Source organism: Ceratotherium simum, chromosome 6, assembly GCF_057802395.1.
Source record: "Ceratotherium simum simum isolate JZ-2026a chromosome 6, ASM5780239v1, whole genome shotgun sequence".
Lineage (NCBI taxonomy): Eukaryota > Metazoa > Chordata > Mammalia > Perissodactyla > Rhinocerotidae > Ceratotherium > Ceratotherium simum.
Window position 1 is genome coordinate 49,636,661 of NC_141905.1, and position 22,458 is coordinate 49,659,118.

The following is a 22,458-nucleotide window of genomic DNA, read 5'->3' on the forward strand; positions in this document are numbered from 1 at the left end:
AACTGAAATCTATTGAATGTTGGAAAAATGGCTATAGTGAATTGAAAGTTATGTCACTCTCCAAAATGTCATGTAGTTTTAAGGAATTTTTCAAAGAAAATTTTGAATATACACAATTCTTCTCTTATGTGCTAAGTTTTGAACTTTACCTCCCACATAAGATTTGGCTCTACTTGAAGATAATGGGCATTATTTGTTGCCAACTGAGCATCCACTACTCCCTTCTTTCTTCCTAACAAAACCCTATTTTTTATTCTGGTATCTACCCCTCATATGACTAAAAGGAAGATCCTAATACAGTTCCAGGAGTAGATCTTGATTTGTCTAGGCTCATCACTGTTGTGCCACGCCCCCTCGCCATTGACTGGTCTCACGTGGATTGAGTAAATCAATTCTGACCTATGAGATACAAGATGAAGTTTGTTGAAGGGTTTCTGGAAAGATTTCCTTGCTTCTTAGAAAGCGACAGAGAGAGTAACAGTCCTTCTTCTTCCCAAGCACGTTTTTGGGTCTAGATGTATCTCCAATTGCCATCTTGCTACCAGTCCTCTGAGGATGTCAACATCAAGAGTGGAAGAGAGCAGAGAAGGATAAACTGTAGGTCCGTGAAGATATTGCTCAGTTTCCGAATCAACCAATCCCAAGTCTCCCCAACTTCTTCCTCTTAGATAATGTATTAGTCAGCTTGGGCTGCCATAACAAAATACCATAGACTGGGCGGCTTGAACAACAGAAATTTATTTCTCTCAGTTCCAGAGGCTGGGAAGTCCAAGATCAAGGTGCCAACTGATTTGGTTTCTGGTGATGACTCTCTTCCTGGCTTGCAGACAGCCTGCCTTCTCATTATCTTCACATGGCCTTTCCTCGGTGTGTGCATGAGGATAGAGAGCTCTCTTTCTCATTTTATAAGGCCACCAAACCTATTGGATTAGGATCCCACCCTTATGACCTTAATTATCTCCTAAAGGCCCTACCTCCAAATATAATTACATTGGGTGTTAGGGCTTCAACATATGGATTTTGGGGGGATACAATTCAGTCCATAGCAGATAACCTAACAAATGTCATCATGTTGTTTAAACAAGTTTAAATTGGTTTTTATATTATATATTACTGAATACACCCTAACAGGTATCATAACTTATGAAGCAATACACAAAGGATAACATCTAATTCATGACACATAACATGAGAAGATCAAGGGCAATTTTCCTTTTTTCAGAAAAAAGCAGTTGTAGAGTTAAAAATGGTTAGTCCATTGCTGTTACAGGGCATTTCATGAACTGCTGATTGTACATATATGTGGTATCATGTTAACATAAACAGTCTAGCCCTTAGGGAGTTTTAAGTTATAAAAGAAACATTTTTCTAAGATCATGTACTCTGATATAAAAACCATACTCCAGCCCAGTTCTATCATTATAAAGTTCTGGCAAGCCAAGAGACGTTAGTTGGTGATTTTATCAAGCAAGACTTCTAACTAATGGCTTGATGAAACCATCACTACACCATAAAACACCATAACAAATTGCAGTGACGATTCCTTTCAAGACTTTAGTCATTTTAGATCATTACAGTTCATTCCATGAAAAGCAGTATCTCGAGGATCACCACAATCCTACAAAACAGAATACAGTTTTTACCTTTATGCCTATTTATTCTTGCAATTCAAATCTAATTTTATAACTATCTTCAACAAAAAGGGTGGAGTGTAGATTTTACCCCATTTTAGTAAAGCTTTTATGAAACATTTTACCTATCATTTTAGTTACAGTGTATACAAAGCAATTTTATGTAGTCTTACAGATGAAAATTAAATAAATAAAATTATATTGAAGTGATGGATTTTCATAACATAGTAAAATTCACTTTTTATTTCTAGCCTGGGAAGTGGAAAGAGCAGCACTTATCAAATTTTAAAAATAAAACAAACCAGACAAAAAACAAACTCTACCAAGAAATAAATGATGAGAGAGACATTTGCATATATATGGATCCATACTAAAGCAATAGAACTTGGGCGATTTTGAAATCTTAAACCTTCTGACACCATTTTCATAAACTCAGTAATACAAACCATGTGGCGAATGATTTTCTGAAAACCTTTGCTGGTTTCACTGTGTATTTTATTATTGGCCAAATGTGACATTAAATTTTATCCCCTGTGGCTTGGAGTTAAATGCTTGCTCTGTTCAGAATGGCAACACTCAATTAAACAGCACTTTTCATGATCTACACCCACCATTGTTACTGTATTTAAGGGAAATAATGGGGGTACTGACCTATATTGCGTTTCTTATTATCAATGGAGATGAAGCGTATGCAGGGATTACTGGTGATGTACTGCCCAGCCCAAGGGACATCAATCTTCGTGCCAGCTTCATAAAAGAGGCCCAGAGCATAGCGAGCGGAGTAGCTCACAGACTCCAGTTGCTGCCTTTGGCGTTCACTAATTACTGTGAAAGAAAAAGTACAGGGCATCAAACTTGAAAATATCATCTTTCCTTTCAGTACATCAAATACAAAACTCCTTTAAACTAGTTCCAACTATTTCCACCAACTCCATCTCACTTACGATGAATTTTGAAAGGTAATGTAAAATAGCATCAGCTCTAATTTCTTTTCAGAACGATTATTGATCTTGGCATAATTGTTTTTATCGAGCTGAAGATTCAAACTCTTTAGGCTGGCATTCAAGGTTCTCAAAAATCTGGTGCCAAGTTGCTTTTCTAGCTTTGTATCCTAGTTATTATCCTGGGACTGTCTGGCAACATTATAGGCTCCATAAACTGAGCACTTACTACGAGTCAGGGTCTTCTACAACTACTTGACAGCAGTATTTCACCCTATCTTAACAACCGCCATATAAGGTAGAATATTACTCCCATGCTACAGGGTAGGAGACTGATGCTCCATCCCTTATGGACCTCTTAAATTCTTCCATGTCATATAGTGATTTGTTTGCCTGTCATCTTTCTGTCAGAGGATTAAAATAGTTTCTTAAGCACAGGGACCACATTTTAGTCATCTTTCTTATAGGTCTCTACCCTACTCATGACAGGCATACCAAGGATGAAAGTATAAACGGATACAAAGGCAAACACAGACACACAAAGTTAGTTAAAATGTAGGAGGTAAATAATCAATCAACAAATGGAAAAAGATTGGGAAAGGAATTAGGCAGGTATGAGTTCAAATCCTGTCTCTGCCACGTACCAGGTATGTGACATTGGTCAGGCTATTTAATTATTCTAATTATAATCCTCTTATCTATAAGTGGCAATAATAGTACAGAGTGCATTAGTCTGCTGTGAGGATTACATGAAATAATGCATAGCACAGTGCTTGGCATATGATAAGTGTTCATTAAATAGTCACTTTTTCTATTATAGAGAAGAAAATATTTAGGAAAATGGGACAATGTTCTATCCCATGGGATAGAGAAGGAAGAGATTTCCCTTACTTTTTAATCTCCATCTCCAATCTTCCTACTCTTAAAGGTCTCAGGGAGCTGCCTGTTTATATATGTACAGCATGAATAATTTGAGTTTCAGAGAAGGCCATAGTTTTATTCTGAAGGCCTAGGCAGGCCAGTTCAGAAATGGAACAAATGAAAAATTCTATTTAATTAGTGAAAAATATCCTAATCTAAAGCAGTAAGGATATGCAGACCTCAAGGATGGGAGGAAACTTTAGCTAAACCTTAGAGAAGTGGTTTTAGGAGGTAGAGAGAAGGCAAGAAGGGTATACAATGAATTATTTAATCACAGTACTAATCCTATACATTATCATAGCATATTCCTGGCTAAAAAAGAATTTTAGAACTAAGACCTCATCTAATCTTCAGAAAAGCCCTGCAAGATAGATGTTTTTACCATCCTCATTTTACATCCCTAGGAAGCTGAGATTCAGAGAGGTTAAGTAACTTGCCCTAGGTTAAACAGTTTCCAAGTCATGCAGTCAAGATAAAGCCAGAATTCCCACACTGGAGTCATTCATACACCCTCACTACTCCATACTTGCCCTTCCTAATCTGTAAGTCTGAGCTTCAAAATGAACATTGCTTTCTCCTCTGACATTAACAGTTATTTCTCACTCAGAAGTAAAAGGCATCATTCCCTTTAACCATCATTTTCTGCCTTATTAAAAGATTTAACTACTTGATGAAGAAATGATCTTCTGACACTGGCCTCGTTACACTCAGTGTATCTTGGGCTTCATTTTACTATTTAATCTACTTTTAAAGTTATGCCGGGGCCGGCCCCGTGGCTTAGCAGTTAAGTGCGCGCGCTCTGCTACTGGCAGCCTGGGTTCAGGATCCCGGGCGCGCACCAACCCGCCGCTTGTCCCGCCATGCTGAGGCAGTATCCCACATACAGCAACTAGAAGGATGTGCAACTATGACATGCAACTATCTACTGGGGGTTTGGGGAGAAAAAGGAGGAGGACTGGCAGTAGATGTGAGCTCAGGGCCGGTCTTCCTCAGCAAAAAGAGGAGGATTGGCATGGATGTTAGCTCAGGGCTGATCTTCCTCAAAAAAAAAAAAGTTATGGCTGCATGCTATGTTTACTGCTTTCTGAGAGGGAGGAGGTGAAGGAGGCTAATACTAGCAATTGAGCATGTATTGTGTACTCTGGGTCTTATCATGAAGTTTCCCATTTTTTCAACTAAAAAACAAACCAACAAAATTTCATAGTCAGCTATTTAGTGACTAATAGGGCCCAAAACTCTCTCCTTTTTTTTTTTTAACCAAAACCAAAAGGTCAACTAGGTTGACAACCAAACTGGACCTTTTACCTTCCTCTCCCCCTCACACACATCTGCACATTTAGTTAGTTTTGAGACAAGCTGCCAAGCTGTAAATCCCACTGGGTGGCCCTTTGAAAAGGTAATTGATATCTATATAGAATGAGAAATTAACCTTAAACACCTTTGCTTGCTCCAGGAGCTCCACATTTCATCCTGAGAATAGGGAGGTAAGACTTCTGACTGAAACAATCTCAATTTCTAGACATATTCACTAACAAAAAATTCATCTTCTGAAAAGTTTTTGATTGTTGCAGGACCTAACAAAATGGTCTTATTTTGTTTGAGAATTTTTCTTATGCAAAATACTGATGTAAGCAGCCCTAGGTCCCCAATATATATATTTTTGGCAAGAAAAATGATAGGTTCTTTACGATATCATGTATTCAAAAGGGTCATATATCAACAAAACAAGGCTCATATAAAAATACCTATAATGAATATAATTAATCTTTACCTGGATGTCATCCTCATTTAATTCTGAACCACTAGGATTATAAAATCTCAGTAATTATACACACATATACAGCTCTTCCTTGATTTACCATGGGGTTACGTCCCAATAAACCCGTCCTAAGTTGAAAATATTTTAAGTCGAAAATGCATTTAATACACCTAACCTACCAAACATAATAGCTTAGCCTAGCCTACATTAAATATGCTCAGAACACTTACATTAGCCTACAGTTGGGCAAAATCACCTAACGCAAAGCCTATTTTATAATAAAGTGTTGAATATCTCATGTAATTTATTGAATACTGTACTGAAAGTGACAAACAGAATTGTTGTATGGGTACAGAATGGTTATAAGTGTATTGGTTGTTCACCTTTGTGATCACGTGGCTGACTGGGAGCTGTGGCTCCCTGCCACTACCCAGCATCACAAGAGTATCGTACCACATATTGCTACCCTGGAAAAAGATCAAAATTCAAAGTATGGTTTCTACTGAACACGTATAACTTTTGCACCATTGTAAAGTTGAAAAATTATAAGTCAAACCATCCTTAAGTCGGGGACTGTCTGCATATAGAATATATTTTATGACTATGATGTGAGTAAAGTGGCTATAAATTGCATTGAACAGGGTAGTTTACGTTCATACTTTCTTTTTTTTTTTTTTAAATTTTTTATTTTTTCCCCCAAAGCCCCAGTAGATAGTTGTATGTCATAGTTGCATATACTTTCTTCAACAAGGAGAACTGTTCTTATTCCATTCTCCTTGTGCCTATGCCTGTGTGTGCATGTACGTGTGTATGTGTGGGTAGGGCGTAGGTGAAGGACAGAGGGACAAAGAGAGAGTGGGGGAGCGGGAGAGAGAAACAGAAGACCTGGGCTGTACTCCCGAATAACATCAAGAAAGTAATTTCATTTTTTTGTTTCCTAATGTAATTTCATTCTTTTAGTTTCCCAACCGATAAAAGAAGGCTAAACATACATATTCTGCCTGTTTTCTATGTTTTTGGTGATGATCTCATCCATTCATTCATTGCCTACTTTATGCCAGGTACTATTCTAGATGTTAGGGATATAAGGCAGAAAGATTAAGTTCCTGCTCTCATGTAGCTTACATACTAGTGGTGGAGAGACCAATTATAAATAAACAACCAAGTAAATGGTATGCCGATTGCTGATAAGAACCATAAAGAAAAATATAGCAGGGTGCAGGGATAAAGGTGACAGGTGTGGGTAGTGAGGCTATTTTATGCAGGCTGTCAGGGGTATAGGTCTCCTCTGAGGATTTTATTCTGATTAACATGGGAAGTTACTACAGGTTGTGAGCCAAGGACAGATATGACCTGGCTTCTGTTGTAAAAATTATCATTCTGACTATAGGTGAAGAGTGTAGGGATGCAAGAGAAGAACTGGGGTAAACAGCTATTGCAATAGACCTGGATTGGAGATAGCAGTAGAGAAGCTCAGGAGTGATTACATTTTGGATGGAATATATATGTGTGCATGTGTGTGTGTGTGTGTGTGTGTGTGTGTATATATATGTATGCATAAATAAATACATTTACATTATTTTATATATATGTGTGTGTGCGTTTATGTGTATATATGTATGTCACATACACACATCCATCTATAAAAATTTATATATTTACATAATGTAAATTTTAATTGAAGTTTAGCACACATACAGAAAAGTACGCCTTGATGAATTTTCATAAAGTGAGCACACCAGTATAATCAGCAGCCAGATTAAGAAACAAAACATTACTAGAACCCCAGAAGCTACCTTCTCTCCACCACTCCCTTGTCAGGCACTCCCTGCCAAGGGTAATCAGTAATTCTCACACCATAGATTAGCTTAGCTGTTTTTGAACTTCACATAAATAGAACAATGCAGTATGTACTCTTCGTGTCTGGCTTCTTTCACTCAAATTATGCTTGTGATATTTATAAATGTTGTTACATGCAGTTGTAGTTAATTCTCATTGAGGGATAGTATTGTATATACTACAATATGTATATACTATACTAGTATAAATATATACTACACTATTTTTCCATTCTACCGTTGATGGACATTTGGATTGTTTGTAGTTTTTGGTGATTACAAATGTAATGTGAAGAACATATGTATGTGTTTCTCTTGGCTATATACCTAGTACTGGAATTTCTGGATCATGGGGTTTCCTTATATTCAGTTTTAGTAAATATTACCAAATGGTTTTCTAAAGTGATTGTACCAATTTGTACTCCCACCAGGGGTGTATGAAAGTTCAGTTGTGCCACATCTTTGTCATTTAATTTGGGGTGCAGTGGTGTCACATTGTGGTTTTAACTTGCATTCCATGATGACTAATATTTGGAAATCTTTCCATGTTTATTTGGATATCTTTTTGTGATTGCCTATTCAAATCTTTGCTCATTTTTTCTTTGGGTTCTCTTCCTTTTTCTTATTGCCATGTAGGAGTTCTTCATATATGCTGAATATGTCTTCTACAGGAACTGTAAAAACTTTCTTCTCAGTGGCCTGCCTTTTTACTCTCTTAATCACATGATTTGATGAACAGAGTTTTAATTTAATTAATTTAGTACAATGTACCATTTTTTTCACTTATAGTTAGCTGCTTACATCCTCTTTAAAAATTCTTTACCTACTCCAAGGCCTTGAAGATATATTCTTATTTATTTATTTTTTTTCTGAAAGCTGTATTGATTTACCTTTTGTAGGTTTTTGAATATATTTTGAAGATAAAGCAGCCAGGCTTCCTGTTGGCTTGGCAAGGTGATGTGAGGGAAAGAGATCAAATGAAGAATGGATGAGAATACTACTGTTCCTCACCCACTCTAGTTAAATAAATAACAGCTTTATTCTCTAATTTTCAAGGTTACAGTATAAAAATAAGATGCTAAATTGTAAGCAACTTGAGGCAAGGACTATGCCTCATGAATTTTGTGTGTCCAGGTCCCAGACCAATGACTGGTGCAATGTGGGCATTCAATAAATATTAATGAATACATCCTCATTTTAGAATATTTGGAAAGTATATATACAAAGGCATAACGAGGCAAAAGGGAAAATAATCACTATATTCTCATTATCCAGAGAAACAACTATTAACATTTTGACATTTTTCCTTTAGTATTTTTCTAAGTTTTTTCTTTAAACATGGCTGTGATCATATTGTATATACAACTTTATATACTGTATTTTTGCTTACCATATGACAAAAAACTTCACCCTAAATGTAATTTTTAATGTCCCCATAAAATTTGACGGAATGGATATTGTGCAATTTGCTTAACCATTCCATTAATGTGGGACATTTGTTTCCTTTTTTTTGTGTTAGGATTAAAGCTGTTATGCACATCTTTGCACATAGATCTTTATCTATGTTTCTAATTATTTCCTTAAGACAGAATATTGTACATGGAATGACTGTTGATTTTCAGTAAGACTGCACCAATTTACATTTCCACTAATAGTGTATGAAAGATTCATTTCACTGTATCCTTGCCCATATTAAGTATTATCTTTTCTTGTTGATAATACAATAGGAAAAATAGATCTCATTTTGGGTTAAATATAAATTTCTTTAACTACTGATGAGACTAAACATTCTTCATTCTTTCTGTCTACTAGCCCATATGTATTTTCTCTTTTGGAAACAATCTGTTCATGTTCTTTTGCTAATTGTTCTATTACATTCCTTATGTTATAAAATTTTTTCTATGTGCTGTTTACTTTTTATTATTGTATATGATATTACAATATTTATGTAGATAATCTATCAATTGGTTTCTTTTCTTTATTTTCCCTTTCTCTCTCTCTCTGTCTCTCTCCCTTTCCCCCACCCCATTGCTCCCTCCACCCCGCCGCCTCTGTCTTTCTTTCTTCCTTCCTTCCTTTCTTTCTTTCCTGTTTAAATGCTTAGATACCAAAATTTGATTTGTGCTGGTTCTTCTTGCTCCGCCACGTCCACCTCGTGCCCTTCTCTGTTTTGCTCTGTGCTCAGGATGGCTGCCCCCTCTATAGGCTGAATTCCTGTGAGCTCTGGTTTCTGGAAGGTTTTGACCAAGGAGAGGCATACACAAAATACTGCAGGGTGGAAGGAGACAGATGCTAGAATATTGATTCCTTCTGCTCCTTCCTGCTTTGCCAGCCAGGGGCTGGCAATGCTGGGCTCTTCTGAAATTAAAGTTCCTTGCACGCAGTTATTCTTCTATGGTTCCAACTCTCATGGGCATCAGACACCTTGTTTTCTTCCCTCACCCATTTAGGCCTAGGAGTAGTAATGCTTCCTGCTGTTACCCTCCCTAGGGGCCACAATATCCTTTGCTGGTTGCCTTAACCCACCACTCTGTAAATGCCCTTTCATTAAATTCTTTCAGACTGGAAGAATTAACATATTTAAAATGTCTATACTTCCTAAAGCAATCTATAGATTCAATGCAATCCCTATCAAAGTCACAACAACATTTTTCACAGAAAAATCCTAAATTTTATGTGGAACAACAAAAGACCTCAAATAGCCAAAGGGATCCTGAGAAGAAAGAACAAAGCTGGAGGTATCACACTCCCTGATTTCAAAATATACTGTAAAGCTATAGTAATCAAAACAGCATAACAAAACAAGAAATAACAAGTGTTGGAGAGGATGTGGAGAAAAGGGAACACTCATACACTGCTGGTGGGAATGTAAACTCATATAGCCACTATGGTAAACAGTACAGAGACTACCCAAAAAATTAAGAATTGAACTAACATATGATCCAGCTCCTCCACCTCTGGGTATTTATTCAAAGAACACAAAAACATGAATGAGAAAAGATATTTGCACTCCTATGTTCATTGTAGCATTATTCACAATAGCTAAGACTTTGAAACAATCTAAGTGCCCATCAATAGATGAATGGATAAAGAAAATGTGGTATATATACACAATAGAATACTACTCAGCCATAAAAAAGATGAAATCTTGCCATTTGCAACAATATGGATGGACCTTGAGGGTATTATGCAAAACATAATAAGTCAGACAGAGCAAGTCAAATACTTATGATTTCACTCATAAGTGGAAGATAAAAACAAGAAGAAGAAGAAGAAACAGACACATAGATATAGAGTTTAGATTGGTGGTTACCAGAGGGGAAGGGAGGAGGGGGGAGGGTGAAAAGGGTGACAGGGCACATGTGTGTGGTGATGGATAGTAATTAGTCTTTGGTTGGTGAACATGATATAGTCTACACAGAAATCAAAATAGAATGATAGACACCTGAAATTTATATAATGTTATAAACCAATGTTACCTCCATAAAAAAAATATTCTCTCAGTTAAACCCCTTTTGAATATAATCTATTTCTTGCTGGGACTCTGACTGAAACAATATTTAACTATATTTTCTTCCAGCTTCTTCTAAGAAAGCACTCTGAAGCAGAGCATGATATATTCTACTCTTATGGAGTGGTAGAGATCAACCTCTTAAAACCAAATACTTGGGCCCAGGAGTATTCTGAGTGAGAATATTTTGTGATTTATGAAGGTCCATGTTTTCATAGGTAAACAAAGTACAGACAGTCCGCAACTTAATGATGGTTTGATTTATGGCTTTTTGAATTTACAAGACGGTATGAGAGAGATGCCTGTTCAGTAGAAATCATACTTTGAATTTTGAATTTTGATCTTTCCCAGGCTAGTGATATACAGTATGATACTCTTGTGATGATGGGCAGCAGCAGGGAGCCACATCTCCCAGTCAGCCACGCGATCATGAGCATGAACAACCAATACACTTACAACCATTCTTTACCCAGACAACGATTCTGTTTGTCTGTACTGTTTCAGTACAGTATTCAATAAATTACAGGAGATCTTCAACACTTTAGTATAAAACAGGCTTTGTGTTAGGTGATTTTGCCCAATTGTAGGCTAATGTACGTGTTCTGAGCACATTTAACGTAGGCTAGGCTAAGCCATGATGTTGGTAGGTTAGGTGCATTAAATGCATTTTCGACTTGATATTTTCAATTTACGATGGGTTTATTGGGACATAACCCCATCGTAAGTCAAGGAAGAGCTGTACTGCTTTGAACTGTATTTCTCTTAATCTGATACTGACTTTTTTTGGCATAACAACAAATACTTCAATGTTTATGGTAAAACAAACACCTTTTAGTGCTAATTTGGTATTCATTATCAATATTGTAGTCAATGGTACATGCTGCTCACATTGACAGTTGGTGCTGAAAGCCTTAACCTCTTTCTAGAAGTTTTGTTGTTTATAGCCGATTATAGAGGATTGCTAATTTCCATATTTGCCACTACATGTAAAGAATTTCAGCTCAGGGGCAGTTGAAGTTAGAAAGTCAATTTGTATTATTGACTTTATATAGCTCTGCATCCGGGGAGAATGGCTGCTCTTAACTTACTTATTATTGCTTTTTATCTCTTATGTTGAATTCCAGGACTGTCAAGAAATTTTCCGCACTGATTCAACTCCCAACATTAGACCGTCTAGTTCTGTGAGTGCATGAAGCCAGTAGTGTTTTAGCCAGAATAGCTGGTTCTTCGTTACTCAAAGTGGCTGTAGAAGCAGTGCGGAAAGACCCATTCTCTATAAAGCGTTCTCCTAGCAGACCAGTATAGAGTTTGAACTTTTACCATCCATAAGTCATTCCTTTTTTGTAAAAGAATCACAGAATCAGTCTCGTTTTATTTCACCTGGATTAAATTGAATGTTCACTTGGACTCTACAGGTATAGAAGTCATTAAGCCCAGAAGTGCAGTTTCAAAAATCATTTTGGTAAGCAATAAATCTGGAGTTTATTGGTGACAGACTTCAGCAGTTACAGCTATGTGGGATTTCCCTGGGGAAATACTTCTTTCATCCTGAGAGGAATCTCTGGAGTCAGAAAACTTTGGGTTTGAATTCTGGTTCTGACAGTTATCTGTGTGACCTTGCTCATGATGTTTAATCCCTTGAGGCATCTGTTTTCCTGTAAAATGAGAATAATTATAGTGCTAGCCATAAAGAATTGTGAAGAAAATTAAATGAGATAATAGTAAGTGCCTAGCACGATGCCTGGCACATAATAAGTGTATTGTAAAAACCCAACACCATAGTTCTTGACTTGTCTATGTGTATATCATACTTTAGGAAAAGTTTTTAAAAAGCCTTTAGGGGTGACATTCTAACATTCAAGCATATCAGGATATTACTAAATCAAAGACATCTCTTTGGCTAGTAAAGTATACTGGATACACTTCACTTTTCAGAGCAGAGGGTAAAAACACAAAATTTTTCTTTGAAAAGTAGGGAATATGAAAGATGCCAAAAGCATTTCTGATAACTATTAACATAAATTGCGGAGTTCTTTAGCTATCTAATTTACAATGCTGAATGTTCAAAGATTTGTCTTTCAAGAGGAATGAAAAATCATATTTCCAGTCATCATTATTCTAATATACTGGCATTACATTTTCTTAATCCTAATCCTATCCCAGGATTGTATAAAAATAAAAAGTGCCAAAGAAATAGGTTTCTCTGTATTGTCTTCTGGTTACTTGACAAAAATATTTTGATAAAAATTTAGGATTAAGCTGGTTTTACACTCATGTGTTTAGGGAGAATGCTAATCACTGCCTGAATACAAACCTTAACAGGTACATTCCACCTAGTTGCTATGCATAGCTGCTATTTAGAAGTCATCAGGACACATTAAAAAGCATAGGCATGTTAGGGCAATTAAGTTCATATCTACTAAAAGATGTTTATCCTAATGTTTCCCAAACTTTGAGGGACCCTAACAATCAATGCATTAAGTGGCATTAAAAAGGAAGAAAAGAACATAAAGACATCTAAAGTTTCTAAAATATAATAATACTTAACTAATTATGACTTTATCTTATTTTGTTTCCAGTAAGGATAACAATAAACAAGGTGTTATTTTAGGAGCAAGTTCTTAGGCTTCTGTGATTAAACAGGCACTCCTGCCACACTGGGGGCAGATTTCATGCTAAAATGTCTTTGCAGTACTGTGAAGGCCCAAACTGTTAGTGCTGTTACCAGTATTTGTGATGAATCAGGTCCCCTCCCTTCTCCCAGCAATCCAGGAGAGATTTCTAATCCCTGCTGTTTCCCCATCTCCGTAATCAAAAATAATTTGTCAAGGAAAAAAGACAATGTTTTCTCCCTGGTCTCTGCTTCTACTGCCTTTTTGCCACTCTCCCAGCGGCCTTTGAAAAAGAGTATTTGGCTATCTAGATGTGGCTGTATCTGGCTTTTCGTAAAGCCTTTTGACTTTCTCCCAATCACATTAAGTCTCTGCTGCTTTACAAACTCACTACCCACTCTTCTCTTTATCTGGATGGAGGTCCTGTGAAACTAAAATGATAGTCAGTTGTTTCTATAGCAACTAGTTCTAACCATGGGATTAGAAAAATAAACATTTTTTAATGTAGGAGCTGCTTTTTGGAAGGATGTGGGATTATTTAACTCAAGCATTGTTTACTGTAGGTCTACTATGCATCCAGCACTATATCAGTCATTATAAAATACCTCTTAATAAAACACTTAACAGAATCTCGGACAGATTTGCGACTGAGACATAAAATAATTTTACCCTGGTTATTATCAATTTTATCCTTGGAGACTTTCTTTTTAGATTTCAGAATAGAAATATAGTTGGCTTTCCTGTTCTCTTTGCAACACATATACAGTAAGTCTGGAAACCACAATAATAAAGTTGAAAAATGCTAGGCTTATTTCCATGCATTCTAAACTTTTAGACTATTACAACATTATTCTTTTTGTAGGAAAAGTGCTGAGTTTCAGATGAGAAAGAATATGAAAATAAAGCCTTGTGTGTGCTATTACACAAAATGTCACAGAATATCATATGTAGTTTATAGCCACTCTTCCCAGCCTATCCATTTAATTACTTAATGGCCATGCCATTCATAAGCAATATAGTCATTCCAAAATTCATAATAATAAAAACTTTATTACATGTCACCTCATATTTTTATACAGATGTATATATGTTTTTTATGGCTAGAGTTACTTTAAACTGAGGGAATGACTCAGAGAATTAAGATTCTAATTCAAAACTTTTATAGTTTTAGAAGTCAGAAAGCAATGTTTGCAAGGACCTGGAATCTGTAGTATTGAGGCAAAATGTCAGAATCTGGTGGTGTAAGCTCTAGGACACTCAGAAATATGTTCATCTAGTACTTTGCAAATCCGCTAGCTTCTTCTCTGTTTATATAATAACAACTCCCCACAATGCTTAGCTAACGCCAAAGCAAATAAACTGGACTTGGGAAAAAAACTGTAAGTGGCACCAGACTTCATTTAGTGGAAGCCTATAGCATTTTACTTATTTTAAAATCATTATACTCCCATAACTAACAAAAATCTCAATTTGATGAAAAGCACAATTTTTTTTGATCAGATCAGCTTACCTTTTCTTTGCAATGCTTTTAAAGTTTCTTTTATTAATATACTGGTTTGTACTTTAGTAAAATATTGTTCATTTTTCTTTGTTATCTTTGTTTTGTTTTCATTTTATTCACGCTATTGAACTGTAAATTTTTACTGCCAGGTTTCATTCATTTCTCCCTATTTCTCATCTGATCTTTACATCACTGCAAATGTTTAACTTGAAAGATTTGACGACAGAGGTTATCTTTAAGTGAACACTTGCATTTCTGAGCCCCAGAAAAAATCTTTCTGTGTATAAATAAGCATATAACAATATACTGTGATATACGCATTTCACTTCACTTCACCCCATTCACTGAGAAGCTTCAGTTTCCTCATCTCTTAAGTAGTGGTATAACCTAGCTTAAGGGTTGTTACGAAGATTAGAAGATTAGAAATTTTATATTCTAAGTATTGTAAAAATGTATATATATATATAAAATACTTAGCACAAAATACAGGCAAATAGAAAATAATAACAATTATTGTTGTTGCTGTTTCAGGAAAAGGGATGAACAAGACAGCCTTAACTAGTATAGGAAGGTACAATTGTTAAGAGGAGATTCAGAAGTAGGAGCAAGCAAGGAAGAAAATAAGAATTTTTCCGAGCTCATCTCTGGAAACACATGATTTTTATAGCCAATTTTATAGCCTCAAGGTGTTTGCTTCTGATGTGTAACTTAACTTCAGCTAAATACCATTTTATCAAAAAGTCTACTCTATTAAATTTTCTTTTACCAGGTATCTACCTTTACTAGGTATCTGTTATTAATCACAGTCAGTATATAATTTAACTCTAATGCAATTAACCAAAGCACCTCTTTAGCCTGGAACATAGTAGGTAGTCTTCTTCCTTCTTATGACATACTCCAGATACACGATTCTACCATTTGTAGTCAGACACATAAATTCCTCCTTTGCTTTCTTGCCCCAACACACCCACTTCACACACCTGTTTACTCTTTATTTGCAGGTAAATGTGTACATCTGCTAGGGCATGATCTCCATGATGGGATGACAAATGGGATCTTGTCACTGCATTATTTAAAGAGCAAATTCCAAAGATCAAACTTTCTCCACACCTGTGTCTGCTTAGGGACATTAAAATGGAGCTAGTCTCATTGATTACAAGGAAATTTAGAGTAAAATTACTGGGTTACTTGCTGAAATCTTTTTAGACATACCCGGTTTCACCCTAGGTTACGAATATCCCATGCACATGAGCATTCAATTGTAGATCCTCTTTCCAAGCTTCCACCCTACTCACCTTGCCCTCATCTCCAGGCTTAGGCAGCAAACAGCTGTCCTGGTCAGATGGACACCTGACGGCTTACTCTTGCCACCTCCTTTCCTCCACTACAAACTCAAATCACCTTCTCCCCATTCACCAACCTCCTCACCCAAACTGTCCTGTTGTCACAGGAAGATCTTTTCTTAGCTCAACAATTGCCTTCTCTTTTATTGTATTTATGAACAAGACACAGGCCACTACCACAAACAGAACAGAATAACTCCTTGCCCCCAAAACAAATTGAAAATGGCTTTAACAGTTGGTGATGCAGGGACAAGGAAAGCTACACATTTTGTAGTGAAATTAGAAGTAATAAAGGACCATAACTTGTAAAAGTTTCCTGAAGTCCCCTTTAGAATCTCAGAAAAGACTCCAACTACCTCCTCATCTGGCTTTTCTCAATAACCAGTGTCCAATATAAATAGAACGACTGCATTGTTCTCTATTTCATTTGAGCAAATGGATAGTATTTCTATTTTATTAATGATAAATAAGCTTTCGTGGGCAAGACTAAGATAGCGATTAGAACATTGGTTCCGTGGGAATACACATTCCTAATATGAAACAACCAGATTACCAACAGAGTTTATAAACTGAGAGCTGCCTGGAGTGGGAACTGTGCTAGCTTGTCCTCTTGCATAAAGATTCAGGAACACGGTGCAAAAGGAGAAAATCAGAATAGGCAGCCCATAAAAAAATTAATTCACTTCTATTTCAAATAATGATATTGAGAAATTGAATTGAATGATGCAGCAAATAAAATATTTATTTCTCATATGCAATATAGATGAGTCAGTGTCACTGTGAGAGATTTAGCTTTTTAATTTGCTAACTTGGTGTTTGTATTTTATTAGCAATTGCAAAAGAATAATCTATTATTCTCTTGTGGGTGTCAAAAAGATGATGTTATGGGGAAAGCACTCCAATTATTACTCCAGCATGGCTGGAAAAATTGTGCATTCTTCATTGTTCTTTGCTAGTCCCTGAATCCCCTGCCTTTATTTCTATGGTGGCAGGTACCAAAATCAGGATGAGATTATAAATTTACATAACAGTATATACAGCAATATAGTTGTGTGAAATATATGCAAATCTTCTGCTACATACTGTGTAGTTAACTATACAATTAACATTATATAAATATCACAAGTACAGTAAATAAACATAAAATCATACATTCAAATTTATAATATTAAAAGAACCCAGATGGCTTTGGTAAAGAACATAAAACTTATCTTCTGCTTGGAAAAAATTTTCTTTATTCTAATAGTTTTGGTAAAAATACTATCCTATATGCTAATACACTTAACATATAAAAAACAGTGTAACACTTTAAACTTCACCAGAAATATCAACCTATTAATTACAAATCATTTATTAAATTTAACTAATTCTTTTACAGGAGAATTCTCTTGGAACAAAATAATATTTGTATGGCTTATTATAATCAGACAAAATTAGCTACACTTGAGCTTGTTACTTCCTTGAATATAATTTAAAAATATTCTTTAAAAAGCTCAAATACAAGATAAGGTGTATTCTCTCTGTTTCTCTCTCCTCTCTTTCTCTCTCTCTCTCACACACACACACATACACACATACAGAGAAACCATTTTTGTTATTCACGTCTAAACTTATTCACTCAACTCCCAGTAGAAGACAGCTATAAACTACAGGGGAAAAAAATGCAATTTTATGTTCCATAGAGTGTACGCTCTAATGTTGAAGAATGAGTTAAATTAAAGGCAAGGAATTTCTTTGCTTTTGTTTATTTAAATGTAAAAATGTATTGCTATTTAAGCAGAGTGTGCAAAATAATTTTTTCATATTCTGAAAAAATGGCCAGTTTTTAATAACATTATGAGCAAAAAGAAATTCTTCTCAGACCAAGGATTTTATTTTAAACTAGGGAAAAACACAGTGCTAAAATTTAGTCCAATGTTTTTGTTTTTCTTATCTTCCTTTTTATTCCCCCTCCCACTCTTTCTCCCGAAGAATGAATGAAACTGGGAAGAATTATCAATCTGATGTGTGATAAAGGGTCTTGAGTTATTTGATTTGCATTTTCTTGATAACCAGTGTGGCAGATGGGTTTTGTCCAAATGGCTGCAACATTATCCCCCATCCTACATTCTCTTCTTACATCCCTTCTATCAAGAGGTAGGATTTATATCCTCTTCCCCTGAATCTGAGTGAGTTTGTGACTAAGGCAGAACTGAGACTATATGACTTTTGAGACAGGTCATAAAAGATGATACAATTTATGCCTGGTTCTCTTGGGACACTCAATCTTGGAACCCAGCCACCATGTTATGAAGAATCTCAGCCCACTTGAGAGGCAACATAGGTTTCCGGGTGACAGCTCCCGTCTACATCAGCATCAACCCACATACCTAGGAGCGAAGATGACTTAGGAAGATATCAGCCCCCAGCTGTCGAGTCACCCCCCAGCTTTTGAGTCTTTCCAGCTGAGATCCCAGACATTGTGGAGCAGAGACAAGCTGTCCTGATTGTAACCTGTCCAAATTTCTGACCTGCAGAGTTCTTGACGTAATACGATGGTTGTTTTGTCACTAAATTTTGGGGTGGTTTGTCAGACTGCAATAGAAAACTGCAACAACCAGGGAGGTTGATCATCTTTTCATAGGTTAGTTAACCATTTGTATGTCTTCTGTGTATTGCCTATTCATAAATTTTGCCCATTTGACTGTTGGGTTGTTTTTGTCTTGCTCAGATATTCTGCATATAATGCTACATTTGTTACACATATTGTAAATATAGTCAACCAGTTGCTTGTTAGGGGATAGAAAAGTTTGAATTTTATGTAGTCAAATCTTTTAATTCTTTTTTAAGGAAAGGCTTTCCCAATTGAAGATTATAAAAAATATCCTATATTTTCTTCCAGTACTTTTATACCTTTATTTATGATCAACTCTTTATTATTTTATATCATATGGGGTAGGGGAACTTGAACTCTTTTTAAATGGACAGTCAGTTGTCTTTATACTATTTATTTAAATAATCCATTCTTTCTCCACTGATTTGAAATGCCTCATATCAACTAAATTCTGAAACATACGTCTATTTCTGGACCCTATTCTGACCCATTGATCAATTTCACCATTTCTACAAAAACACCATTTTATTATAACTTCTATGGCTTTTTGGTATGTCTTGATATCTAGAGAGCAAGTAACCTGGCCTTGTCGCCCCCCACTCCAAATTTCTTGCCAAATTTTAAACATTTCATTTTTCAGATGAATTTCAGAATCAACTTGCCAAGTGTCTTGAGAAAACTGCTTTGACTTTATAGATTAATGTGGAGCCAACTGACATATTTATTATATTGAGTCTTCTTGTACATGAATATGGTTTATTTCCCTATTTATCCAGGTCATCTTTCAGGTCCTTCATTAAAGTTTTAGAGTTTTCTTCATCCATGAATGTACAATTCTTATTAGATTTATTCCTAGGTAGTTTATTGTTTCTGTTACTCTTGTGCATAGACTTTTTTCTTAATATTATTAAGAAAATATTATTAAAAAATTATATTTTATAATTGGTTATTGCCATAGTATAATAAAATTATTGAATTGTTTATGCGTATTTATACCTATATATCCAAACATGTTTTATATTTCATATATTCAGCTTTTTTTTCTGTTATTTCTTTATTAGTCGTAATAGGTTTTCAGTTGATTCCCTTATATTGTACATGACCATCCTGTCATTTACAAATAATGATAGGATTATCTCTTCCTTTCCAAAATGTATACCTTCAATTCATTTTCTTTGCATGATTGCATTAGCTAGCATCTCCTTACACCAGTGCTTCTCAAACTTTAGAGTGCTGGTATATTACCTAAGGATCTAGTTAAAGTGCTGATTCTTATTTTAACAAGCTCCCAGGTGATGCACACCACATTTTGAGGAGCCAAGTCTCTACTATGTTAAGTAGTAGTGATGATACTGGTCTCTTTGTCTTATTTATGACTTCAGTGAGAATTCTAATTATCCACTCCATTTACGCAGATGAAGAACAAATAAATATATTAAGTACCTTGCTCAAGTAGCAAATGGCAGAGCAAGACTCAGCCCCAAATGAACAATTTCAAAGCCCTTGTTCTTAATATTTATGCTAACTTTCTGTGATAAAACAGATTAACATATGTCTAACAGAGCCTGTTTTAAAATGCAGATCATGTATCACCTATTTTAAGAAAATTTTCATCAAAGTTTTTATATCAACTTTAATATTTAGTAACCTAGAACGGGGACTGGTACACTACATCCCATGGCCCATATCTGATACTAGATGGAAGGTATGGCCTTCCAGCTGAGAATGGTTTTTAAATTTTTAAATTATTGAAAAAAATCAAAAGAAGAGTAACATTTTGTGACTCATGAAAATTATATGACATGCAAATGTCAGTATCCGTAAATAAACGTTTATTGGAACAAGCCACGCACATTTGTTTATGTATAGTCTATGGCTGCTTTCCTACTACAAAGGCAGAGCAGAGTGGTTGTGACATTGACCATATATGTTACTCATCAATTTGCAGTGCTGCTAGGTGCGCTGCAAACCACACCGAGGCAGTTATAATTTGACTGTGTTTCAAGTACCATGCTCTACTGTGACATCTTTTATCATTGTTTTTTAATTACCACTGCATACTCATCATGCCAAAACAAGAAGAGAAAAGTGGACTTCAAATGGCATGAACAGTGAGTGTGGATGATTTTGTTATCAAATTGGATGGCAAAGCATTGTGTTTATTGTGGAATGACACTATGGCTATGCTCGAAAAGTACAATATACATAGGCACTACTGGATTTAAACACTCATCACAACTCACACAAAAGCAATGGTCATAAAAATAAAAAATTTTAAATGGAATATCTCATCACAGCAAAATTTTTTCACAAACATAAAAAGTGAAAATGAGGCTGTAAACAATGTAAGTTTCTGAGGGTTTCATTTGTTTCCTAAGCAAGGAAAGCCATTTGCTGATGGTGAGTAAATTAATTTTTTTTTGATTGCAGCAGTTGAAGAAATTGTGTCCAGAGAAAATACACTGGTTTGAGACTATTGGCTCTTTGGTGAGAACAGTTGTTTGAAGAGTTCAGAATACTGAGAGCAACATCAATAGTCAATTAAAAAACAAGGCAAATGATTGTGAGTGGTTTTCCTTGGCTCTTGATGAATTGACAGATGTTACTGATATTGCTCAGTTGTTACTTATTTGAGGAGTCAATCCTGTCTTTGAAGTGACTGAAGAATTAGCCTCTATGAACAGTCTGCATTATAAAACTATAGGCAAGAATATTTTTTAAGAAATTGAGAGAATACTAATTCAGTACAACCTGAAGGGGAATCTTCTAAGACGTGTTCCAAATGACGGTGGTAAAAATATCTGCTTTTAAGCAGGAAAAAAGGCTTAATTATACAAATTTCCAAAGCTTGGGAAAATGTAAGGCATTTTAAGCCTATGGATATTCATTGTAATATTCACCAGCAGGTGCTTTGTGGAAAACATTTAAATCTATCATGTGTAATTGAAACAGTGTTAATGGTGAGCTTCATTTACTTTTGCAGACTTAACCATCTTCAGTTCTGTAAGTATTTATCAGAATAGAATCTGAATATCCCATTTCTCTATCACATAGCAGATCAACTGCTAAGCAGTGGTAATATTTTATTGCGATTTTTTTTGAGAGCCAAGGTAGAAATTTTTGTGAATGATATGTGCTTCCATCAACTACTATAATCAAACACTGAATGGATGTGGAAATGAGCTTTTGTTGCAGAATTGATAACGTTTCTTAACGAACACAACTTAAAATTACAAGGCAACGCAGCACTTAAGTGTGAAACTTACACTGTGGGAAAATCATTTCAAAGACAATTAATGTTGTTTGAATCACATGTAATGTCAAACTGCTTTATACATTTTCTGTGCCGTCAAAAGTTAAAACAAGAAGCAAGGCCTCCATTTCCAGACAAATGTGCACCAGATATATTTTCTGAGCTCAAACTACAGTTCCAGCAGTGTTTTTTTGGACCTTGATGCAAGTGCGAATGGAATTTCCATATTTCAAAATCCATTTAACTGTGCAATTGAGGAGCTTAGACCTACCCTTCAATTGGAAATAATTAATTTAATGACATGCTGAAAGGCAAATATCAGGAGAAGAATCTAATAGAATTCTTTAAGTGCCTTCCAAGCAATGAATGTGCTCAATTAAAATCATATGCTCATCAACAGATATTACTATTTGGCAGTACCTATCTGTACGAAAAGACATTTTCAAAGATGAAATATGTAAAATCTCATTATGAGTCAACATTAACAGATGGACATGTGCAATCAATTCTGATGACAGGAAACACTAACTTTGAACTCCAATTAAGTGAAATGTT

The 22,458-nt window shown here is 35.5% G+C and overlaps 1 protein-coding gene across 3 annotated transcripts in view; it reads right to left on the reverse strand.

Annotated features, from left to right (window-relative positions):
* The window catches only part of RNLS (renalase, FAD dependent amine oxidase), a 264,787-nt gene that overhangs the window by 61,478 nt on the left and 180,851 nt on the right, over nucleotides 1-22,458 (reverse strand). For all 3 annotated transcript variants that reach the window (XM_087432219.1, XM_087432221.1, XM_004439991.3), the window contains one exon: nucleotides 2,283-2,456. In XM_087432219.1, coding sequence (XP_087288345.1) covers nucleotides 2,283-2,456 — 174 coding nt within the window. The remainder of the gene's footprint in view (nucleotides 1-2,282; nucleotides 2,457-22,458) is intronic.